This window comes from Peromyscus californicus, unplaced genomic scaffold (assembly GCF_007827085.1).
Source record: "Peromyscus californicus insignis strain IS unplaced genomic scaffold, ASM782708v3 Scaffold_11__1_contigs__length_118956290, whole genome shotgun sequence".
Classification (NCBI taxonomy): Eukaryota; Metazoa; Chordata; class Mammalia; order Rodentia; family Cricetidae; genus Peromyscus; species Peromyscus californicus.
Window position 1 is genome coordinate 2,633,689 of NW_026294402.1, and position 22,832 is coordinate 2,656,520.

At 37.8% G+C, this 22,832-nt stretch overlaps 1 protein-coding gene across 2 annotated transcripts; it reads left to right on the plus strand.

The window, feature by feature from the left end:
- The first annotated feature begins 1,766 nt into the window (after window positions 1-1,766).
- On the plus strand, window positions 1,767-20,215 carry LOC128118796 (caspase-12-like). Of its 2 annotated transcripts, XM_052751600.1 has the most exons (12): window positions 1,767-1,892; window positions 2,853-3,104; window positions 4,293-4,355; window positions 5,219-5,296; window positions 5,467-5,544; window positions 8,364-8,458; window positions 8,850-9,023; window positions 9,779-10,013; window positions 10,720-10,869; window positions 13,687-13,796; window positions 14,174-14,291; window positions 17,140-20,215. In XM_052751600.1, the coding sequence occupies exons 1-11, from the start codon at window positions 1,820-1,822 to the stop codon at window positions 14,270-14,272; spliced, it is 1,407 nt and encodes a 468-aa protein (XP_052607560.1). In that variant the 5' UTR covers window positions 1,767-1,819; the 3' UTR covers window positions 14,273-14,291; window positions 17,140-20,215. The 2 variants fall into 2 exon arrangements, with proteins under 2 accessions (XP_052607560.1, XP_052607561.1); XM_052751601.1 differs by lacking the exon at window positions 2,853-3,104.
- The last annotated feature ends 2,617 nt before the right edge of the window (window positions 20,216-22,832 follow it).

Consider the following 22,832-nt stretch of genomic DNA (forward strand, 5'->3'; position numbering starts at 1 on the left):
GGCCCTCCCTGAAGGACTATTGGCAGCTGAGAGTTCTTTAAAGAGGGGGTTATCAAATTCTTCAGTGGTGTAACCACTGCTAAGGTTCCATTAAATAACCTCCCATCTGTGATCAGTAAAGAAAATTTAATAAGCCCAATGGGACACTCATAGAAAGGGGACATGACAGGAGGGGACTTGCTGAGAAAGACTGCAGCAGGAGAGGAAGGGGATAAGTATGGGAAATAGGGGGTGAAAATAGCTATAATTCATCCTGTGTGAAACTGTCAAACAAAATAATTTAAGAAATGATTACACCATTCAAAAAACAGAAAAAGCTTAGGGAAGTTGTATCTAAAATACAGAAGTAAGGCAAATTGGAGACTCTGATTTTCATTCTAAGCTTTTCTGTACTATGTTATTCTTTGAATTTTGAATGTAATAATTTGACAAACATTTTGAAGTTATAATCTACTAAACTTGGTAATTCTTTACTTAGCAGAATATATGTTATTCACTATGAAGTTTTAAAAAGCAAGTTAATTGATTTCTGATATGATTGTATGACATGACACTGTGGTAGCTTTTCAAATCTCATTTTGATTGGATTAAGAGAGGCTTGTGCTGTCCTTGAGGCAGGGAAGATTGTGAGGGAGTTTCTGGAGAGGATTGACTGTGGGACAGGGAGGAGAGCTGGCTTGAATGTGGTTCCTTTTGTTCAGAGGTCCTAAAGTAGTTAAAAAGGAGAAAAGGAGAATTCCAACTGAGTGTTTGTCTTCCCTTTTCTCTGCTTCCTGGTCTGCCAAGAAATGGACAAGCTCTCTCTCTCTCTCTCTCTCTCTCTCTCTCTCTCTCTCTCTCTCTCTCTCTCTCTCTCTCTCTCTTTCTCTCTCAGAAGCACCAGGTAATCTACATGGGTGCTCAGGTGTCCAAGTTGGAAAAGTGCACAAGGCTTTGTGAAGACAGGGCCTAGAACTGCACATGATTCTTTGGAGGTGATGTGTTTGCCATACCAATTAACTCCTGAGGTCAGTAAGGCAAGGAAGGCTACTATAAGGTGGCTGGTGTAAAGAGTGAACAGCATTGAAATTGTATTAAGTATTTTATAAAGAACGGAAAAAAATTCACAAGGAAGGCAGCTAACGTGTAGCCCTCAGTATCATGAAAATAAAGCAGCAGTGTAGCATTCTTTTCCATTTTATAAATATTTCAGTTATTTAACTTTTACTGCCATCATTTATCCATAAATTTTTGAAAGTTACAGTGAAAGACTCTCTTGTGCATTTTACAAACAAAGATGTGCACTTTTATCTCCAGATAAATAATATCCAAAATTGACAAATAAAGATGCTGACTCAGAGAGAAGAAACAAGATTACTTGAATTGGTGGTAGCCACATCAAGGTTTGACAGATCTCAGCATCTCTTTCCTCTGAAGCCTTCTAGACTGGCACATTCTTTGTTGAGCAAGTGCCACTGTTGTGTGGTCTCTTATCTATGGAAAGGCCCATGGTGACACTGAGAAAAACAGAAGTCACATTGCACTTTGAAACAATGCTAAAAAACAGACTGGACTCAGAATGTATTTGTGTGTGAATATACATTTTTAGTCAGAAAACATTGTGTCAAGGAGAAGCCTTGCATATCAAAGCAGATTCCTGGTTGACCTTCTGGATAAAGAGCAAGAGAATTTGCCAAGCTGGAATCTCCCAGTGAGACAGCATCATCAGTGTTTCTGGAAAGGAAAGGCATTCTCCCCTACCCCCACCCCCCCCACCCCCCCCCCACCCCTCCCCACTCCCGCACTGAGACAGCTTCATCGGTATGTTTCTGGAAAGGAAATGCAGACTGTTTCTAAGCTTGCTTTCGATTTCGTTGCTTTTTACGACCAGGAAGCCTGCACAGCCATGGCGGGTGAGTCCTTTCTTTGTTTATGATTCTGTTAAGGAAGCTACATATGGGTGTCAGAGAGGAAAAATAACGATGTGGCGAGACTTTGTAGGAACAGAGTTGTTTTAGTCTGGGAGTGAAGGGGCTATGGCAGCACAGGTTACAGAGGGAGCATGCAAACACTGAAAGCCTCCAACTTAGTACTTTACAACTGCTGGAAAGAAAGGAAAATGTAACCAATTCAGACCCATCATTTCAGTATTTTCTTGTGGTTTAAGGCTTGCCTTTTGATTCACTGACTTGAGGCTCTCTCCAACTATGTGAGTGTTCTGTTGTGAGGGTGAGAAGCTGTACTATTGAACAACTTGCATGTCCTCCATCATTCTACTAGGCGTCTGAACTGCTCTCAGCAGCAAGCAAGCCAGCTAGCTTGATTTCTTCATCTCCACACAGAGAAGCCTACCAGCCCTGGCAATATAAATAGAGTGAATGACAGTATAGCTGTAAAGTGTTCACAGTTCACTATGCCCTATACGCAATGTAATGTCTTTCAAAGTTATTAACAATCATGAGCAAAAGTGGAAGGATCATGAGTGATACACAGAAATGTCAGATATCTACTGCTAAATTGCTTAATGGAGTTGTTACTCTTCTCTCAACCTCAGTTTCCTCCTGTATAAACTTGAAGAGTGTTAGACAAAATACATGTTTGTGTGCTTTCTAGACAAGTCACTCAAGTCGATCTCAAAAAATAGAAGAAACAAGCACACACACACACACACACACACACACACACACACACACACACACACACACACACGGGTCTCATCCTGATTTCCAAGCAGAATTCCAAGAATTCCAGTCAGGGAGTACTGTTTATTTGGCTATGTAGATGATTCTTATGTACATTAAAATCTGAAAGCTCCTAGTGTAGGAACAGATATCTAAATTTCTCTTCATGCCTAAATGCTATAATTTTCACAGGCAAGAGGACACATGAAAGAGATCCAATCTACAAGATCAAGGGTTTGGCTAAGAATGTGTTGGATGGGGTTTTTGATGACTTGGTGGAGAAGAACGTGTTAAATGGAGATGAGTTACTCAGAATAGGGGAAGGTGCGCGCTTCCTTCTGAACAATGCTGAGAACCTGGCTGAGAACATCTTTGAGAAAACAGAAATGGTAGGCAAAATATTTGCAGGCCACATTGTCAACTCCAGGAAGCAGCTGAGACTAAGTGAGTAGTTCTGGCCAAAATGCCATCGACTCATTCTGTTTTTACTGCCCAGGAGCCTTCTATCTTTATTTCTCCTCTTTTCAAGGGAAATCTAACTTACCCACATCCCCCAGACTGTTGCTTGTCTATTTGTTTAACAGATTAAAAAGGTCCCAATTCACCCCAACTGCTTTTCTATTCCTACATATTTTGCTTTTGGTTGGACAGTTATACCATTAATTACCCCCATGAAATTTACATATTCCTTCCTTTACTTTGTTTCACTATGGAAAACATGGTCTTAATAAGGCAGGTCTCTTTGGCTGCTTTATTCATGAATATATATTGATTATATAAGAACAACATCTGACAGATGACAGGTGCTCAGAAAGTATTGTTAGGTTGAATTCAGTGATAGTGTTTATAGTGTTCTAAGCTTCTGGTCACATATAGAGATGTAGACTTATTCTTGGATATAGACTGTTGAATGGGGGAGGGGAGAAGTTAACACTCTTTTTCTCTTATCTCTGGCTTAATTCCAGAGAAGAAATTTTCACCTTAATTTCTACTGGGAAAAAAAAAACAAAACAAAAAAACCTGAATTTGAAGGTTAGTGGAACATTAATTTATCTTTAAAAACAATAAACAAAAAAATTATAAATTTTGTGTGTGTAGTTGTCTCCTTCACATCTCAGGTTTTCTGTTTTGGCAGGACAGCATCAATTACCGAAGGGCAGTGGGGTGTTTATGTGCTCCATTAAATACTTAACACAGGGTAGCTAGTGGTATTTGGTCTGCAGGGCCACAGATCCTACCCCAGCAAGTGATAGAGAAAATGTATATTTAAATTCTTGACTTTTTCTTCTGTGTTATTTTTGTTGTATAAAGTCTATCTTTAATACAGTCAAGTATTTTTTTCTTAGAAAAATAAATTCTAAGAAACTGTGGTTACAGATTTTGACTAAATCTTTGTTTATATAATAATCACAGTAGAGAAAAAAATCTTGCTTCATAGGGATATGCCTCATTTTTTTCATTTTAATTTGGAAGAGGCTAGAGTGTTTGTAAACAAATATGAAGCTTGGAGAACAGACAGAACCTCCATGTTTCAGAGAGAAACAGAATAACATGGTGGTTTACTTACCAGTGTTTGAGAGGGCCTAGGAATTTAGTCACCTCCCTCCAAAATCTGCGTTCTTATTGTTTCAGAATTTCATTCTGATGATGAGGATGATGAATCTCAGAAAATACCTACAGCATCTTCTCCAGCAGGTAACTGCCTCCATGCCCCAGAGAAACACATAGACCAATTGATGTCAGTTTTCACGTTCCAGTAACAACCCATGGAACTGTGGCCTTGTACATTGTCATTCTTAGAAATGACAACAATAGATAGCTGCTGAGAGAGGGAGAGTCACTTGACGCTAGGGACATGGCCACTGGTCGCTCAGATGTAGTGGGTGGTCATACACGCAGGAGCAACTCGGGAACGTTATTTTGACTTGGGTTAATAATAACACAAGAAAAAAGTAAAAGGAGGAAGTGACTCTGGATGAGTAAGGAATGGGGAAATAAGCAGTGGTGAAAAGGAGATTAATCCTGGAAATCGGGGCAAGGAAAGACCGAATCCACGACTGTCCAGTTAAAGCAAGCTCTAGTTTGAGGTGTACCCAGGACTGGCCAGTGGCTTTCTCACCCTATCGAGATTTAAGAGCGCATCCCCTGTTGGTCTCTTGAGGTCCTTTTTGTAGTTAGTTGTTACATTTTGTTATATTTTGTTAGAAAGATGCAATGGAAGGGAAGGAACACGGGTAAGGATATACATCATGTGAATGGAGTCACAAGTTTAGTGTGGGTTGGGAAACATCTTTTGCAGCTTACATCAGATCTAAAAAACAGGAACTTATTCCTAATTACAAATTGAAACCTTAACTTACTCTTTAGCTACATTAACTGCAAATAGAACTCTTAATCTGCAAAGTATATTTTCCTATTTTGAACTCACAGTAGTGGTAGATGAGCATGGTCAAAATGCATTGTATAAACCATATGGAACTTAAACAAAACAACAAAAAAACATACATAAACATGAAAATGTCTTTGGAACAGAGCACTGATACTCCTTTTTTCTCCAGACTCTGAAAATGGAATTAAAGACAGAAAAGATGATAAACAAACTTTATCAGAGCAGATATCCACTTTCTCTCTGACAGGTAACAGCCCCAAACCCTTTGTTTCAAGGGGTTTTATCACTGGGGGGTGGGGGTCACAGACTCCCTGCTCTATAGCAGAGACCATTTCCTTGAGAGTTGGAAAGTTTGGGTTTTTCTCCAACTCTGCCACTAGAAAGTCTCTCAAATACTTGTTCTCTACTTCTCTTCAGAATTCAGAAAAGAAAAAGAAGATGAAGAAATGGAGGACGATGTTGGAGTGGCCCCTTCATCACATCCAATACTAACAGGTAATGTCAATCCCAAGATACATGCAGATGCTACTTGTGATAAAGTGGATTTGAAAAGTCTTTATTGGTTACAGGACTAGGATCACAGCCAAGAAGGTCATACAGCAAGGCCATCACTATCACTAACATGTGTCCTGATAGCCCATATTTTAAAATGATGTTAATAATAACTTTACATTTATAAAACACTAAAGATTTCAGAAAATACTAGCACAAATAAGATATGGTTAAGCATGTGAGTACACTGTGTTTTAAAATTTATAGATAATATATATATATATATATATATATATATATATATATATATATATATATATAATTACCTGATATGGTATGAGTCACACATTCCTTGTGTTCACCAAACTGATGAACATCTGATGGTGTTTATTAAGGAATTGTCTAGAAGGAGGAGTGATAGTGCTGTGTGAATGATTTATTTTCAGAAGTTCTTAACAAACTAAGGAATAAAACCTTTGTGGTTTTTTTATGTTTGTATGCTTATGTCTTACATTAAATGAAATATCAAATTGCTGTTGTCAACATTTGGTTTGCATAACTATAAGAAAAATAGGTCAAGATCATGATTCCCTTACCAGGGAATTTATAATTTAGTGAGTGCTGATATACAATAATCATGTAAGAAGTATATGCACTCAGATGTTTAGCCAAGTCCACCCTCACTGAGAAGATATGCTAGTATATAACTTAAATGTGTAAAGGGAATTGTGCAAAGCTGTCGAGCAAAACAGGAAGCCCCAAGACAGGAATGAACTTGGATGTCATACGCCCATATGGAAGGCTATAATCTGACTGTGAAGTAGGAAACTAAGAGTGAAATAAGTAAAGCTGTAAGTTCAGAGTCAGAGATGTACTGCCTAGAGACTGTTATCAGTGGAAAAGGAGTCTATTGTGACAGACGTGTGCATGTGTGCGCGCGCGCGAGTGTGCGTGTGTGCGTGTGTGCGTGCGTGTGTGTGTGTGTGTGTGTGTGTGTGTGTGTGTGTGTGTCTATGTCTGTGGTGTTTCTCACAAAACTGCTTTCATTAAGAGTTGTCATTCCCTGAAAATTCAGTCAAACTATAGACCCACTGCTTATTCCAGTCACCTCTGAAAGCTGACACCCATCACTGAAATGCATTTCAAGTATGTGTATTAACAAATGCTTTGTGTGTAAGCTGTTTGTTACATCTCAGCTTGCATATCATGAATCAGAAAAAAACAAACAAAACAGAAAATAAGAGATAATGAATAGATTTCTCTGACTGAGAATTTGATTCTGCCTTCCTGCTAAAACGTAAAAAGGATGACTCCAGCTAAAGCTTTGAAGAGAACTCTCAGTCTTCCAAGTCTCACCTTCCACTTGTTCTCTCTTCCCTGTCCTTCCCTTCCATTCTATTCCACAGTGACACTTCCTTCCTCTCCCACACCTTTCTGTCTTTTATTTTGTGTTCTATTTTAATATCTTTGAATATATTCAATCCCTTTCATACTTTCACCTCCCCTTTTATATCCCTCTCTGTGTTAAAATTAACATTTGTTGGTAGAGTCAAACACATTATGAAAGAGCAAGAAGAGAGAGGGGAAAGGAGGAAGAGAGGAAAGCACAAAATGCTGAATAAATACTCCAGTAAAATTCTTGTAGGTGAGTAAAAAGGTGTGGAATTCAAGTCATAAAGAGAGACAGTGTCCTTAGAAAGGATGTACCTTCTCTTGCAGTATGAGAGAAAACACGCAGATAGATAGACACACAGGTAAATGGATGATTTCTTGCATGTAGAGACCAGAAGACTCATTACCCTTTGGGAAATCTAAGAAATAAGAGCAAATATTTTAAAGAAATTGAAGAAATCAAGTGATTGGCAATGAAGTACTTTTTCCTTTGTCTAATGCCAGATTCTGGGAATACAAAGATAAAGCTTTTGTTCTGTTTTTAAGTGTACAAGCAATAAGCATAAAAACATGGAAGAATTCATGTAATTTTTTATAGGAAAAGGAATGAAATGTTGTCCACATGGTCTGGATGTGAGGGTGCATAGAATTTTATGAATTTTAAAGAATATCTTAGACTGACATAGGCTTCCTGTCACTGGTATGGTCCGAAGGGTAGTAAAAGGGTATAAAATCGAAATATCAGCTTCTAATATAAATAAACTAAATGAAACTAAAGTTCCTTACAAAGATTAGATCCCTGAGTTCATGTGATTCCAATATGTTGAATCTGAAAGTCTAACCAAAGTCGTAAATACTAGAAAAATACAAAATTGGCAGGGTCAGTGATAAACATAAATAAAAAGGAGGAAAAGTCAAGACTTTGGTTTCAGTCTTTTTTTTTAATTTAAAAGTTGATTTAATGCACATGAACTTTCATTGCATGAATTCCAAACTTCACAGAAGAGTGAAATGACAACAAAATATTTGCAATGTACAAAAAGTGCTTATATGAGCATCAAGTCCTCCGAAATACTGTGATAGTTTGTCATTGTCTTAATCAGTGTTCTACTGCTGCGAAGAGACAGCATAACAAGAGCAGTTCTTAAAAAGGAGAGCACTGAATGGTTGTTGCTTACAGTGTCAGAGGTTTAGCCTATTATGGGAAGCACCATGGCACACAGGCAGACATGGAAGCTGAGCGTTCTACCCCCAGACCCCCAGGCAGTAGAGAGACGCATGGACTGTGTCTAGCTTGTATGAGAAAGTCCTCCTTTCAGCACAGCTTTCTGAGGAACAGCAGTGGAACACTTCAGAGCAATGAACATGTGGCCAGCACGTGTGCCTGGCTGGGGGCCATGTCAATTCTTTGGTTCTGTTTTCTCTTTTAGCTCCTCAGGAAATCCAGAGCACAGAAGCCCATGATACACTGCAACTTTGTCCTCGAGATCAATTCTATAAGATGAAGACAGAAAGGGCAAAAGAGGTGATGAGCTTCGGAAGCAGGGGACTGGAGTTACCCCAGTTAGACCATGTGTACTTTTTCTATTTCTTATAATGGATCCCTACAGATCAGATGAAGGACATTGCACTTCATCAAGTGATATTCAACTTATATTTCCCATTTTTAAATCTCATCTTAGAATATGTCCTGAAATCCATGCCACCACGTAATCCAAGCCATGTCACTAGCCAAAATTAATAACATACACTGGCCCCAAATATGTTTTCAGTCTCAAATCTTACCATTTCATCAACCAAACATAACTCCACCAGCAACATTCTGTTCACTATAATTATTTTTTGTCAGCTTTGTTTAGATTTTGGAGGCATGAGGAGGGCCCTTGGTCAAATCACTCTATGTCTGTTAACCTCAGATATATCCAGTGATGGAGAAGGAAGGTCGAACACGCTTGGCTCTCATCATCTGCAACAAAAAGTTTGACTACCTCTTTGATCGAGATGATGCTGAGGTTGATATTTTGAACATGCAAGAGCTACTTCAAAACCTTGGATACTCAGTGGTGCTAAAGGAGAACCTTACAGCTCAGGTAAGCTGTGAGCATGGAGCAGATCAACCTTCCCTGAGCTATTTTCAGCCTCGCTTTTAGTAGCAACAAGAACAAATATGTCAGAGTACAGGAATTAGATCTGCTCCAGGATAGGATTTCCTCGGTTTCTACTGTTTCTAAAGCATAGTCTCAGAGAATATTCACATAATGCCTGTGCAATATTATTTCAGCAAGACAGGGGGTCTTTCTTAAGTGCCAGTCTAAGTGTCTCTATTTCCTGTTGGTCTGAGGGAGGCAAGAATAAACACATATGACTTTAACAATGTCAGAACAAAATGTCTAATTATTGAGAGTTAAAAAAACTCTTGTGGATTCAGTTCTGTCTAAAGCAATCAGGGTGAATTTAGTTAAAGAATGAAACACTTGATTATTGTTTGGTATCAAGGAACTTCATATTTTCAATTTTTATCAACATAAGCTTTTATGTCTGCCTCTCCTTTAAATGAGAATTCCCAAAACCTAATTGCAATAGAGTTGACTTTGATTATATTCCATCTCTTAGAGTCTTTAGAAACCCAAGATCCTTTTTAATTCCATAGGGCTATAAACTATCTAAAATAAGAAATTTCACTAATTTTCACATCTTATGCATATATTTTTATTTCTTTTACAACCCTACACGGCACAAACCACTCAATCCTAGGAGTTATTTATTTTTTGTGAACTTCCTCTGTTATCTGGATACAAGCTCCATGTGAGGAATATATTTGAGAATGACTCTAGAGTCTTTTCAGGAGATGGAGACAGAACTACGGCAGTTTGCTGGCCGTCCGGAGCACCAGTCCTCTGACAGCACGTTCCTGGTGTTCATGTCCCATGGCATCCTGGAAGGAATCTGTGGGGTGAAGCACAGAAACAGAGAACCGGACGTTCTTCATGATGACACCATCTTCACAATTTTCAACAACTCCAACTGCAGGAGTCTGAGAAACAAACCCAAGATCCTCATCATGCAGGCTTGCAGGGGCAGTGAGTCTGAGTTGGGCTCTGGGGTGTGGTTCTGAACTTTCTTCTATGAGTCTGGCATGTTCTAGAAGATAAATAAGGGGAACATTTTAGTGTTGATGGTGTGTTCAGTACAAAAAAACTATCTTATATCCTATGTTTCAATGGGATAACAAGTAGCCTAGAATAAGAAATGTCCCAGTCATTTGTCAACATTATTGTTCTAGGCATGATGGGTATTGTATTGTTCTTGGTCAGTGGGAGTTTCTCTAATAGTAAGATATTTTGGGGGCTGAGGAGATGGCTCAGTGAGTAAGAATGCTCACTCTGCAAGAATCAATCCTAAGAACCACGTGAAAAGCAAGGCATAGCATGTATTCACATAACCCGAGGACCATAGAAGGTAGAGAGAGGCAGATGACTGATGCTCGTTAGCTACCAGGTTAGCGCCAGGTTCAGTGAAAAACACTGCCAAGAGAATAAGTTGAAGAGTGGTAAAACAAAATAATTGACATCATTCTTTTTGGCCTCTGAGTGTACACATTGACATGGATAACTTGCACTCACATAAGTACATGTATCCCCCCACACACAACATGTGCACATAGATATTCATATTTTCAATAAAATCATCATGTAATGTGCCAAATATACTTTATCTCTGTGGAGTGTGTGTGTGCACGCATGCATGCATGTATTACATTTGTTTAAGAAGTACATTCTCTCCTAGGACATAATGGAATTGTTTGGATATCCACAAGGAAAGGGATAGCCACTGCTGATACAGATGAGGAGCGTGTGCTGAGCTGTGAATGGAATAGGTGCATAACAAAGGCCCACGTGGAGAAAGACTTCATTGCTTTCAAATCTTCTACCCCACGTAAGTGAGCTCAGGTGTTCTGAATCTGTTAGTAGTGTTTTTATACAGTATGCTTGGCTGAGCTCATATACTTTCAGTGAACATTCTGTGTCTAATTATTGGAAAGTTTTCAATAGTGAAGAGATTTAAAGTATTTGGATTATCATAATTAGATTTGCTTAGAAACTTTCAATGTAAACAGATCATTTTGTGGAATCCAAGATTCAGATACTGTAACTATAAAAAAAGTGAATGATATTTCATTTTGACTTGCTTTTAAAATACATCAGTGACACATCAATCCATAACATTCTCTGTGATTTCTCCAAACTGAATCAGTAAAAACGGCTAGGTCCACAGCAAACACTATGGTAACTCTTAGCCTATTATTTTAATGTAATTTGGGAAATTAGTTAACTGTTAAGTGTCTGCCTTCACATTAACATAGTCAGCAAATGACCAATGCCCTCCCTGGGACAAGGAAACTATAATAAAGGTGACATACAGCCCAGAAACAGCTCATTCCCAGTAGCTGATGGTCAGTGTAACCGAACATCATTTTTTAAGCAGTCTATAACAGGGTTCTATCAAAGATTCAGAGAGCAAGGCACCTTTAGACAACAAGTTAGCACAAATCATGGTTCCTTTGCATCCACATTCTGTGATTATAAGGTCTAATGTGTGGAGGAATTATTTGGAGATGTTGATATGCAGATGTCTGCAATGAGCCTGGACATGTGACCTTTCAAATAAACATGGTGATGTATCTGCTGCTGATACATGACCATATGTGAGCTGAGAGATTACCAGACTCTCCAAGTGTAAACCAAAGAATAAAGTCTGCACAAACAATGGCCACCACAACAAGATAAGGCACACTTTTATTTGTTTTATGTATTGCAATTCTAATGAGATTTTATTTGAAAGAAAAATTCTATCCTTTTAACTGACAAAAGGAACTAAAACTTTTATATGATCTAAAAAGAACACTGTTAGATTGTTTAGTGGTGGAAATAAAGTCTAGTACACAAAGTTATTTTGTTAAGATTCAAAACACTGTGCTAGAATTGGGCTAATAAAAAGCACATGTTCCATAATGAAAGCACATGTGGACACTGACTTTGAACTAATGCAAGCTTGTGGGGTAGATATTAACCGGGAGGGAAAACATGAGTACATTGTAACAGAAACAGTGATAGGCCCTTGCATTAGATGCTATAAAGGGATATTTGGCTCACAAGATATCCTCAAAAAAGAGAGGATATTCTGCATGGTATAAACAGAGTCTAAGGAGGACCTAAGAAAAGCTTGGCAGAAAAGACAAGGATGCATCAGCACAGAATCAAGAAAGAGGCTGGAGACAGAGGCAGGGGTCAGATAAGGGAAGGCCTTAGATGAACTTTTATGGTAATAGTTTTAGTGAGGTTTAAACAATAAGATGATGCAGATCTAACTCTTAAATGAATGAATGCAGTACAGTGAGAATGAATGCAGCAAGGCAGGTCAGACTGCAATGACAGTACTGCGACCCAGAGATGATTATAATGTGGGGTGAACAAGTCAATGGCTCCAGTAATTAGTAATGTAATCAATATGACTCATCAGTTTAGCTGATTTGATTGGGGAAAGATGGGGAATATGAAGATTCAAGAAGATGATTACGGTAAATTTATTTAAAAGGATATTTTATTTTCCATAAATAGTGTACTATCCTGTTTCATAGCATGCTGAATTAATTATATTTAGCAGAAACCTATAATGGAAGGATATACTACAAATATGTTCTGATATTTTACAAATTAAAATGTTGACCAATATGACTGCTTTAAAGGGGAAAAAATTAATTCTGCAAGTTTGAGATGGTCATGGGATAGCTTGGGGTGAAACTATCAATGAAGAGTTACACCCTTGTATATTTCACAGAAGACATCTGCCAGAAAGATCAAGTTTGGGGATTTCAAGTTGCCAAAAATTTTTTCACAATCCTAAAGATGAATAAAAACAACAGGAAATTGAAAATAGTTAGAAAATTCCTGGAGTGAGGATGAGCAGCCTCTTGGAAATGAAGACTAAAGATGGAAAAGCTAGCCAGTGTGCTTGACTCATCAGGCCAGAGGAAGACCGGGAGAATGGATTCCAGAGCTATTAGTAAGGCTATGTCAGAGATGACAATTTCTAATGGGAATGATGGACCAGGTGCAGGTGAGGCCTAATGAGTGAGGTTGATTTAGGGATTTGGAAATCCTGGGTGACAGGGTGCGGTTCTGTTTTGTAGTATTGGTAGATCTAGGAGGAAGAAGCCAGACAGGAGTGAGCAGAATCACGTGGAACGGAGCTGCTGAAGACAAGGTTTGAGCACAACAGGGCAACAAGGTAGCAGTGCTGGCTGAGTGGTGGTTGGAGGACTGCCTCTCTGTTTTAAGAACAGAAGCTTAGGTCAAGTGGCAGAGCGAAGGTCTTCATATGGAGATTGCTCAAAGGGAAGATAAGTGCAAAAAGTTTCAGCAGGAGGCAAATGGGGTGAAGAGGCAGGGAAGCAAGGACTGGTTTGAGACGGGAGTTTTTCTCTATCATAAAGTTGGTACTGGAAGGAATTTGCTCTTTTCCAGGACTTGCTGGCTGGAGGCTGTTCAATTGGCCTTGCCTATTAAAAAGCCCATGTGGTTTTATGACGTGGGTCTAAACAGGTTTCCTATGCATCTTTTATGGGACCCCAGGGTCTCAGCTTTACTCAGTTGTGGCCTCCTGTCTTCTGTGAATCACCCAAGAATACTTGGTTCCTAAACTGTGGTGTCAGGAGTACGTCATCTTTCACCATTCCCATGCTTCTCTTTGCAGATAATATTTCTTGGAAGGTGGGCAAGAATGGCTCTCTCTTCATCTCCAAACTCATCGACTGCTTCAAGAAGTATTGTTGGTGTTATCATTTGGAGGAAATTTTTCGAAAAGTAGGAGTTTGTTTTAGTCTTTTATGTCCTCGACAACTGTGAAAAGTCACATGCCAGGAGCCATAATGGGTTTATCTTGATGCTACTCATTACATCCCAATTTATCTAATGAATAATTTTCTAGAATACCACATGCAAACAGTATTTGTTTTTCCAAAGCCTTCCTATTTGTACAATCTTGATTCATCACTTTTCATAAAGTACTAAGTCATTCTGTCTGCACAGTGTCCAAGAAAAAGCTAAATATTCCTTCTGATACACTACCCAGCCACAACCTTAATGTACATGATGAGAATCTTTTTTCCCTTTTTCTGTGAATAGCAGCAAAAGAAATTCTCTTCTCAGGAGATCTCTAAGGACTTTCTTCATCACTACAGGTTCAACATTCATTTGAGGTCCCAGGTGAACTCACCCAGATGCCCACCATTGAGAGAGTATCCATGACACGGTATTTCTACCTCTTCCCTGGGAATTAACACAGGTGACACATACCAGGTACATGTATGTGGGGAGTGAATTTGCGAACCCTTCTCCAGTTGGTACAGAACATCTGACTAGGATGAAAAGTGGTGGTGACACACCAGCTTCCTCTTACTGAAGCATTTCCTTCATGAGAAAATAAACCTTGATTTTATTTGTTTTCAGCTACAGTATAGTTATTGAGTGAGAAATTATTAGTCTTCTGGTATCCAAATGGAAACCTATTGAAAGTTAACATTTTCTCTCTGGAACTCAGCATTCTGTAATACAGCATTCTGTAATTGGAAGCTATGTACATGAATTATCTCTTCTGAAGAAGCCAGTTTGTTGAGCTACATACTTTGTGTTTGAGATGAGGACAGTCTGAGTCACCATGTAGACTGAGAAGGCATTGTCAGAACTATGCTGAGATAGCCAATGTCTACTGACCACCCTCCCTCTGAGAGATCTATACAGACCATATCCTTTCTGACAATATGTTTCTAACTTCAGAGAGCATTCTAGTTATATCTTAAATCCAGTACAGTGAAGGTCTATGCATGCTCCTCTCTACCTTTTCAAGAGAAGTGAAAGGATTATAACAAAAAAATTGTTCTTTAAGAAACTAATTTTCCATCAAGAAGTTCAGAACCAAGCTCTCAGTCTATTGACTTTCCACAAACAATAGGACTAAAAATAAAATCACAAGTAGACCAGTGAACAAATAAATCCAGAGAGACTATGCACTTTTCTCATTTTATAAGAGTAAATTATGCTCATTACAAAACAAATATGATTCAGATTTTTAAAAATAATAAGGAAACAATCACTGCCAAAGTTTTTGAAAAAAAAATTTGTAAAAAAATTCACTTTTTTTCAATTTTGTCTGTTTTTTTTTGGTTATTACCTTCAATAATGGCAATGCAATGTTTCCTACAGTTTTGGTTTTCATAACACCTGTCAAGCATACACAACCCATCATTGCCTCTGACCTTACTTTCAAAGTTGTATTTATTATTTAATTCATACACACATTTTAATAGTGCTATTTTTATGTCTTTATTTTTGTTAACAACAAGTTAATTTTCTCAAAATATATGTCTAAAATCAAATCAATGTATTTAAATACATTTCTATGGACCTTTATAAATTAATACCACAAAATAATGAGAAACTATATATATTTGGAAATTTTCCTGTGTCCCGCCCAGTCCTCAGTCACTCAGACCCAAATAAACACACAAAGGCTTATATTAATTATGAACTGTATGGCCATTAGCTCAGGCTTATTACTTATGAGCTCTTACACTTAAATTAACCCATAATTCTTATCTATGTTTAGCCATGTGGCTTGGTACCTTTTTTCAGTTCTGCCTTCACATCTTGCTTCCTCTGTGTCTGGCTGGTGACTCCTGGCTCAGCCCTTCTTTTTCCCAGAATTCTCCTAGACTGCTTGGCCCACCTATACTTCCTGACTGGCTGCTGGCCAATCAGCATTTTATTAAACCAGTGTACAAGAGGATTATCCCACAGCATTTCCCTTTTTTTGTTTAAACAAAAGGGAAGGTTTTAACTTTAACATAATAAAATTATATATAATAGAAAGAAAAGGGGAAATGATGGGTGATAACATTCTATATGCTGTGATTATGTGTTGCTCTGATTGGTTGGTAAATAAAGCTGTTTGGTCAATGGTGAGGCAGAATAAGGTTAGGCAGGACATTCTAACTGGAGAGAGATGAAGAAAAAAGACAGAGCAGAGAGAGACGCTGCTAGCTGCCCCCAGGAGAAGCAAGATGTAAAGATACTGGTAAGCCACAAGTCACATGGTAAAGTATAGATTTATAGAAATGGGTTAATTTAAGATATAAGAGCTAGCTTAGCAAGAAGCTTGCTATGACCATAGTTTAAAAATTAAAAAAAAAATAGGTGAAGCAAGCAGACTAGGAGAATTCTGGGAAGAGGAGGGCTGAGTCAGGAGAGTCACCAGCCAGACACAGAGGAAGCAAGATGACAAGGCAGAACTGAGAAATGGTACCAATCCATGTGGCTAAACATAAATAAGAATTATGGATTAATTTAAGTGTAAGGGCTAGTTAGTAATAAGCCTGAGCTAATGGCCAAGCAGCTATAATTACTATAAGCTTCTGAGTGGTTATTTTATAAGCAGCTATGGGACTGCAGGTTTGGGCAGGACTGGAAAAAGCTACAGCCATATATATATATATATTATATATATATATATATATATATATATATATATATATATATATATAATATATATATATCAGAATAGCTACCAATAGATAGAAAAGGACTCCTTTAATACTTACATACATCTAATAGTAATGAAAAGTTGTGGAATTTACTATCACACTATTTATTAATCACTTGGCTTCTTTGACACCAGTTCCATGTGTGAAATGTTTATGCTAACACCTTACTCCACAGGTTGATGTGTGCATGGCAGGCCTCTGCCATACTGCTGGGTATTTGGACAATTGCTCACTGTATAAGCTGTTACCATTGTATGTACTGACTTGCCTCTCAATGGTGAATGTCATGCCATGCTGTGAATGAATATCTTCATTAGTCATATGTTGTCCATACTCTCCTTAGTTATTCTGATTATGTATACTCTTTCAGCTAATTTTCATAACAATCTTACAGGGTTTTCACAGTTGTTAAGAGGTTTCAGTGGGATTTGACTGTCTAGGACTGTGCTTTACTAATTCATTATTACATTTCCCTTTTAATTTTTATGAGGAGTTTTATATTTATATTTTCATAAACTTTTCAAATATTTAAAAAAGAATATCCCTAGGCTATTTTATTTTGTCATAATATTAAAATAAGTTTTGTTTGTTTTTGTTTTCCTGTACAGTTCCCAACCAAGTATTGCTGTGGGTGAGAAGAAAAGAAAATACAAAGACTCCTGAATTTTTAAATGCATAAAACCTTTCAATTAGATGTTATATAGAATATCATAAATCTAGATAATTTTCCCCAGAATTTTCTTGAGGGGGGACTGATATGTAAACTTTTGCATGAAAACTATAGATTAGTTTTTTTCTTTCCAAATCGTTACATCTTTCATTTTATTTTATTAAATTTCATATTCACAATCTCTATAAATGAGTGAAAGAGGAACAAATCAAGAGCACCTGGACATGACCTTTTGGTAGTGTAGGAACCACTTACACTTATAAACTAATAATTGTAATTTACTCACAAAGCAGATCTTATCTACAACAGAGTTGAGAAACAAAGTGTCTCCTGCACACAGGCAAGTTAAGAGTCATAGTCCAATAGGAACAAGATAAGGGAGAATGACCTCCACTGCTTACCTCTGTCATATATGGTTTCCATGTCTAGTGGCTGCCTAGCATTCCTTATAATTGGCTTGTTAGGATATACTTTACAAATTTAAGTTATTTATACATTTGTTGTCTTAAGTATTTTTGTAATAAAAATGTCCTCAGACACATACATTTAAATTTCTGTCTGTTAGTATTATTGGGAAAAATCTTTCAAAACAGAAGTTACAGGATTAAAAACATTAAGAGTGTGATGATATTTTATTTGTGCTGAAATGTAGTGATATTTTGTATGTTAATAAGTTTGTCTGGAGATCAAAGGGAATAGCAAGCCATTTTAAGGTAAACACAAAAGTCAGGCAGTGGTAGCAAATGCCCTTAATCCGATCACAGGGCAGGTAGAGTCTCTGTGTGTTCAAGGACACACTAGGGAGCAGCCAAGTGTGGTGACACACATCTTTAATCCTAGTACCAACCATAGATACGTGGAGGTCTGTACAGACAGGCAGTGACAAGAAAGTGAGGTAGCTGGGCTAAGAGCCAATGAGAGGGCAGAACAGCAAGGCAATAAAAGCCTGGGTAGACAGGAAGTAGCTTTCTTGGGAAGCTACGGTGGTGTGGTGAGTTAAGGCTAGCTGGCGGCTCTCATTATTTCCCTGATCTCTAAGACTTTCACCCTTATATTTGACTCTGTGTTTCTTATTTAATAAGACCATTTAGAAATTTGTCTACATAAGGGTAATTTTTGAACACAAAATATTGTGCAAAACACTGCAAATTTGTGTTCTTCAGCAGCAGGACGTGACAAAGCCTACCTATCTCTACTTTGCCCAGTCTTGAGAAGGTTGCATCATTATTTTCATTTCACTCAGCCAAAAATAAAATCAGTGTTTATTATTTGCCTTATAAAATGTTTAAGCATCTTTATGTATACTCTTCATTGTCTGTGCATTAAATGTTAGCTTGTGCCTCTTGGGGGATACAAGTCCTACATAGGCATGATTTGAAGTTGTAGGAGTCACCCCTGGTCACCACCGTGCCTTAAACCTTACCAGAGTTGTGGTCTCTCTTCTGACATGCCCTCTAACAATTCTAAATACTAAATGGTCCTTCTAAAATTGCAGTCTATGTTTAACCTGCACCTATCAAAAGCATCTCCTGAGCACTGCTGAATAAGGCTCTGGTGGTCTTTGCATTCTTACCTCTTTACATTTGCTTTGCTTGACTTCCTCAGGATCTCCAACATAGCTTGTCTTTGCCATTTATTTGTCCATATCTTCTCACAAGAACAAATCTCCGTAAGGAATCTTCCTTTTCTTTTCTTTTCTTTTTCCTGGGGGGGGAGCGGTGTTCGAGACAGGGTTTCTCTGTGTAGCTTTGGCACCTTTCCTGGAACTCACTCTGTAGCCCAGGCTGGCCTCACAGAGATCTGCCTGCCTCTGTCTCCCTCCTACTGGGATTAAAGGTTTGGTCACCACGGCCCAGTGGAATCTTCCTTTTCTTTGTTATGCTATTCAAAGTGCTTAACACAGTGCCTGTCAGAGAGGAAACTCTCACTAACTCTTAATTAGAGAAGGGTATTAATGTAGAAAGCGTTATATGGTTTATTACATATTGAGATTTTAGTAGACTTTATAAGTACTCTTAAATTACTAAATTAAGTTACTTTACTTGAGGATTTTTTGAAAACTATTTTGTCAAATATATTTATTTTCCCCTTGATTTTTCTTGGGAATTATTATGTGTCCAGAATACATAATCTACCCTTTTATTCATGGTTCCAAATCTTCCCTTCAAAAGCAGAGCTTGTATATTAGTTAATGTAATGGAGGTACAGAATAAACAAGGCAGGTACATGTTTGACTTAAACAGAGACGTTCAACATGATACCTAAATGTATTGAGCTATAAACTGAGCTGAAGAATCTTGGTGCAGTGCCATTCCTTTTTCTAGATCAACCATTCTATCTCCACATTCACCTTTATAAGATAGATCCCTTAATTTGTAACTTCATTCTCTTGCAACCTGTATGTCAAACTAATGACCCAATCTGCCCATTCTATTTTTACATGGCCTCTCTTCCTATTCCTGCTTACTGCTGAGGTCACATCTGGTTTATTTCTCATAGTCTTACCATTGCTCAGCCAAGATCTAGATTGCTGCTATTGTTTCTTTGTTTTGTTTTGTTTTTTTGAGACAGGTTCTCACTATGTATCCCTGGCTGTCCTGGAACTCACTCTGTAGACCAGACTGGCCTCCAACTCACTGATATCTGCTGTGGAATGTTTGTTTACACTGTACAATGTGTCTTTGCCAAGGTGTCTTCTGACTGATTTAATAAAGAGCTGAAATGCCAATAGCTAGGCAGGAAGAGTTTAGGCAGAACTTCTGGGGACAGAGAGGACTCTGGGAAGAAGAAAGTCCAAGATGTCAGGAGACACAGAGCAAGTAGGATGTGCAGGAGGAGAGGTAACAGCCACAAGGCATATGGAAGAATGTAGATTAATATAAATGGGTTAATTTAAGGTATAAGAATTAGTTGAGACAAGCCTAAGTTACAGGCCAAGCTTTCATAATTAACAAGAAGTCCCTGGTCATTATTTGTGATCTGGCAGCCCAAAATAAAATCTGACTACAGACATCCATGTGCCTCTGTTTCTTGAGTGCTGGGGTTAAAGTCACATGCCAGAAATTAGCTCTAAAATTATTGTACAGGAATGCAAACACCTCATCACTTTGTTAATTCTCCTTCTCAGACAAAAGCACAATACATTTTCATAACCTACAAGTATTCTTCAGAATTGTCTGTTATATGCTATTTGAACCCCTGAGATACCTAAATAATGTTTGGTTGTGTCTGTGTTCTGTAAGCTTTTGCACACGACAATCTAGCTTTCTAGGACTGTATAATTCTCTACTCCTAGTGTGCTTTTAGTTGACAAATCTATGATTGACTCTCATAAGAATAAGGGTCAGTCAACAACAATAGGAACTTGAAAAAGCATAAGAAAAATACCCATTTGTGTCATCTTTGTCTATACTAGAAACCTCATCAAATCTTGTATAAACATTTTCTACTTCAGATACTTTAATCCCAGAAATGATAACATCCTTCTAACTACTGGAATATCCTCCAACATATCTATATGTTTCCATATGTTTATCAATCAGGATCCAAGCAGAGCATATCCTGTAGCTAAACAGATGGAACTTAATTTAGAGACTATTCAACGTGGCTTTGTGTTGTGGAAAATAAATTAATCAAAAAGGATATTGCCAAAGAACAAAAGTACTTTCAGAAGGTATCTACCAACCCTAATTCTGAAGTAAATAAAAACAAGTAGTCAGGGTTACTGAAATATAAAAGTTTAGAGAGGGTAAGGCCTGTGTCAGATCAATGAGGAAATGCATGATTTTGACATGGGATCCTGTGAGGTAGACTCTTCCACCCCTGGCTTTATCAGTTTCCCAGAGTTATTCTAGAGGTATGATGAGGGACTGTCAATAAGCCAGGATGTGAAATTAACCACTGCTTTTGGAGTAAAGCAACATTGCTACTCCAGTACATACAGAAAAGCAACATTAGAAACAACACAGAATGGTAAGTGCCTCCCTTATCCTTAAGCTTTCTAATTTCTACTTTGACTGTTCTGGAAAAACCTACCTCAGTTCTGGTTGACCAAGAAAATATGAGAGTTTGAAGAATTTTAGTGCTAGTATCACAGAACATGGAAAAAAAGATGATACTTAAGAAGATTAAGTAACAGTTTACAACTGTGACAGTGTACTATGATATCTTGTGTAGTTTATCAAAATAATACTTGTCTTCCTTTAGAGAATGATCACTAACTTATACATATGTGTCAAGGCAAACCAAAACAAAAGCCAAGGTGCTCATGTCTGTCTTATTCTGAAACTGGCCAGACAGGCAGAACCACTTGGGTCTTAGCCAAATACTCTATGTGAAGCTGAAGCTTCTGTCCATCTAGAGTGGAAGATTACAGAGTGAGAATGATGTGAATGAAAGTAGGTTTGAAAACTTAAACAAGATGCAACCTGCAAGAACCAGCTTGGAGTCAAGAAGTGGCACTGAATAGTAATAAGCTTTCAGTATTTTCCAGCTTCTAACTTTGTTCATTGGTAGATACTGAAAGAGAAGCTAACATTGAACTCACTGCAAAAAAATACGTCTTTGATGAGGATTGAGTATTGCACTTTCTGTGGGTATAAACATAAGTAGTTAGGGAGCAGTTTAATACTATGTCCATTTGGTAGAATAATAGTAGTAGGTTCTCCTCTAGGGAATATGACCTATCCATCCATGGATAACTCTGATTTTTAGGTTCCAAATAATGAAAAATTGGAATGTTGTTTTCTTAGAATTGTCATGTCAGTCTAAAGACTATGGAATTCAAGTTCAAGATAGAGACAGAAGTGAGAGGTCATCTTCCTTCTCATACCAGATGTGGATGGGTGTTCTGTGTCTTTCAGTTATATATCCAGTGTTGCTTTATCCTCAGATTCTAAGACTTCTAAAACTCAGCCTCTGCCAGCAACATGTTCCCTATTTTTCCTTTAGAAACTCACCACGATGCTTTCTGCTTTCTGTCTATAGGCACAGCACCTCCCACAGCACATGAAATGGGAACGGTGTACAGAAAATACTTATGAAATGCAAAACAATTATCACCAGTTTAGGGATGGGAGATATATATATCCGGTAAAAACAAATAAATAAATAAAGATAGATAAATAGATAGGTAGATAGATAGATAGATAGATAGATAGATAGATAGATAGATAGATAGATCAATCTACAGTACTAAATATACTGGAGATTAGGCTACATGAAAATTTATAGGTAAGAATTTAAATGTCTTTTTATGACTGTAGCTCAACCTGTTTAATCCTAACACCAAAATATTAGAAACAGATCATTAGATACATGGGTTCCCAAATGCTTTTAAGGTGTTAATTATTGGTCAGGACTTCTAGAACAATAAAAGGAGCACTGACCTCACCCATATGTGGTGATATTTTATTTGTGCTTTAATAAATAAAGCTTGCCTAGAGATCAGAAGAAAAAGCCAGCCACACCACAGAAGTCAGGCAATGGTAACACATGCCCTTAATCCTGTCACTTAGCAGGCAGGATCTCTGTGTGTTCAAGGCCACACTGGAAAGGTGTGTTCAAGGCCACACTGGAAAGGCCAGGTGTGGTGGCACATGCCTTAGATTCCAAAACTAGTTAACCATGGAG

Excerpts from the sequence above, each read along its gene's own strand:
- LOC128118796 (XM_052751600.1), top strand. The coding sequence starts at position 1,820 with ATGCAGACTGTTTCTAAGCTTGCTTTCGATTTCGTTGCTTTTTACGAC. Across the intron at positions 5,297-5,466 it reads ATCCACTTTCTCTCTGACAG|AATTCAGAAAAGAAAAAGAA; the intron begins GTAACAGCCCCA and ends ACTTCTCTTCAG. Across the intron at positions 5,545-8,363 it reads ATCACATCCAATACTAACAG|CTCCTCAGGAAATCCAGAGC; the intron begins GTAATGTCAATC and ends TTTCTCTTTTAG.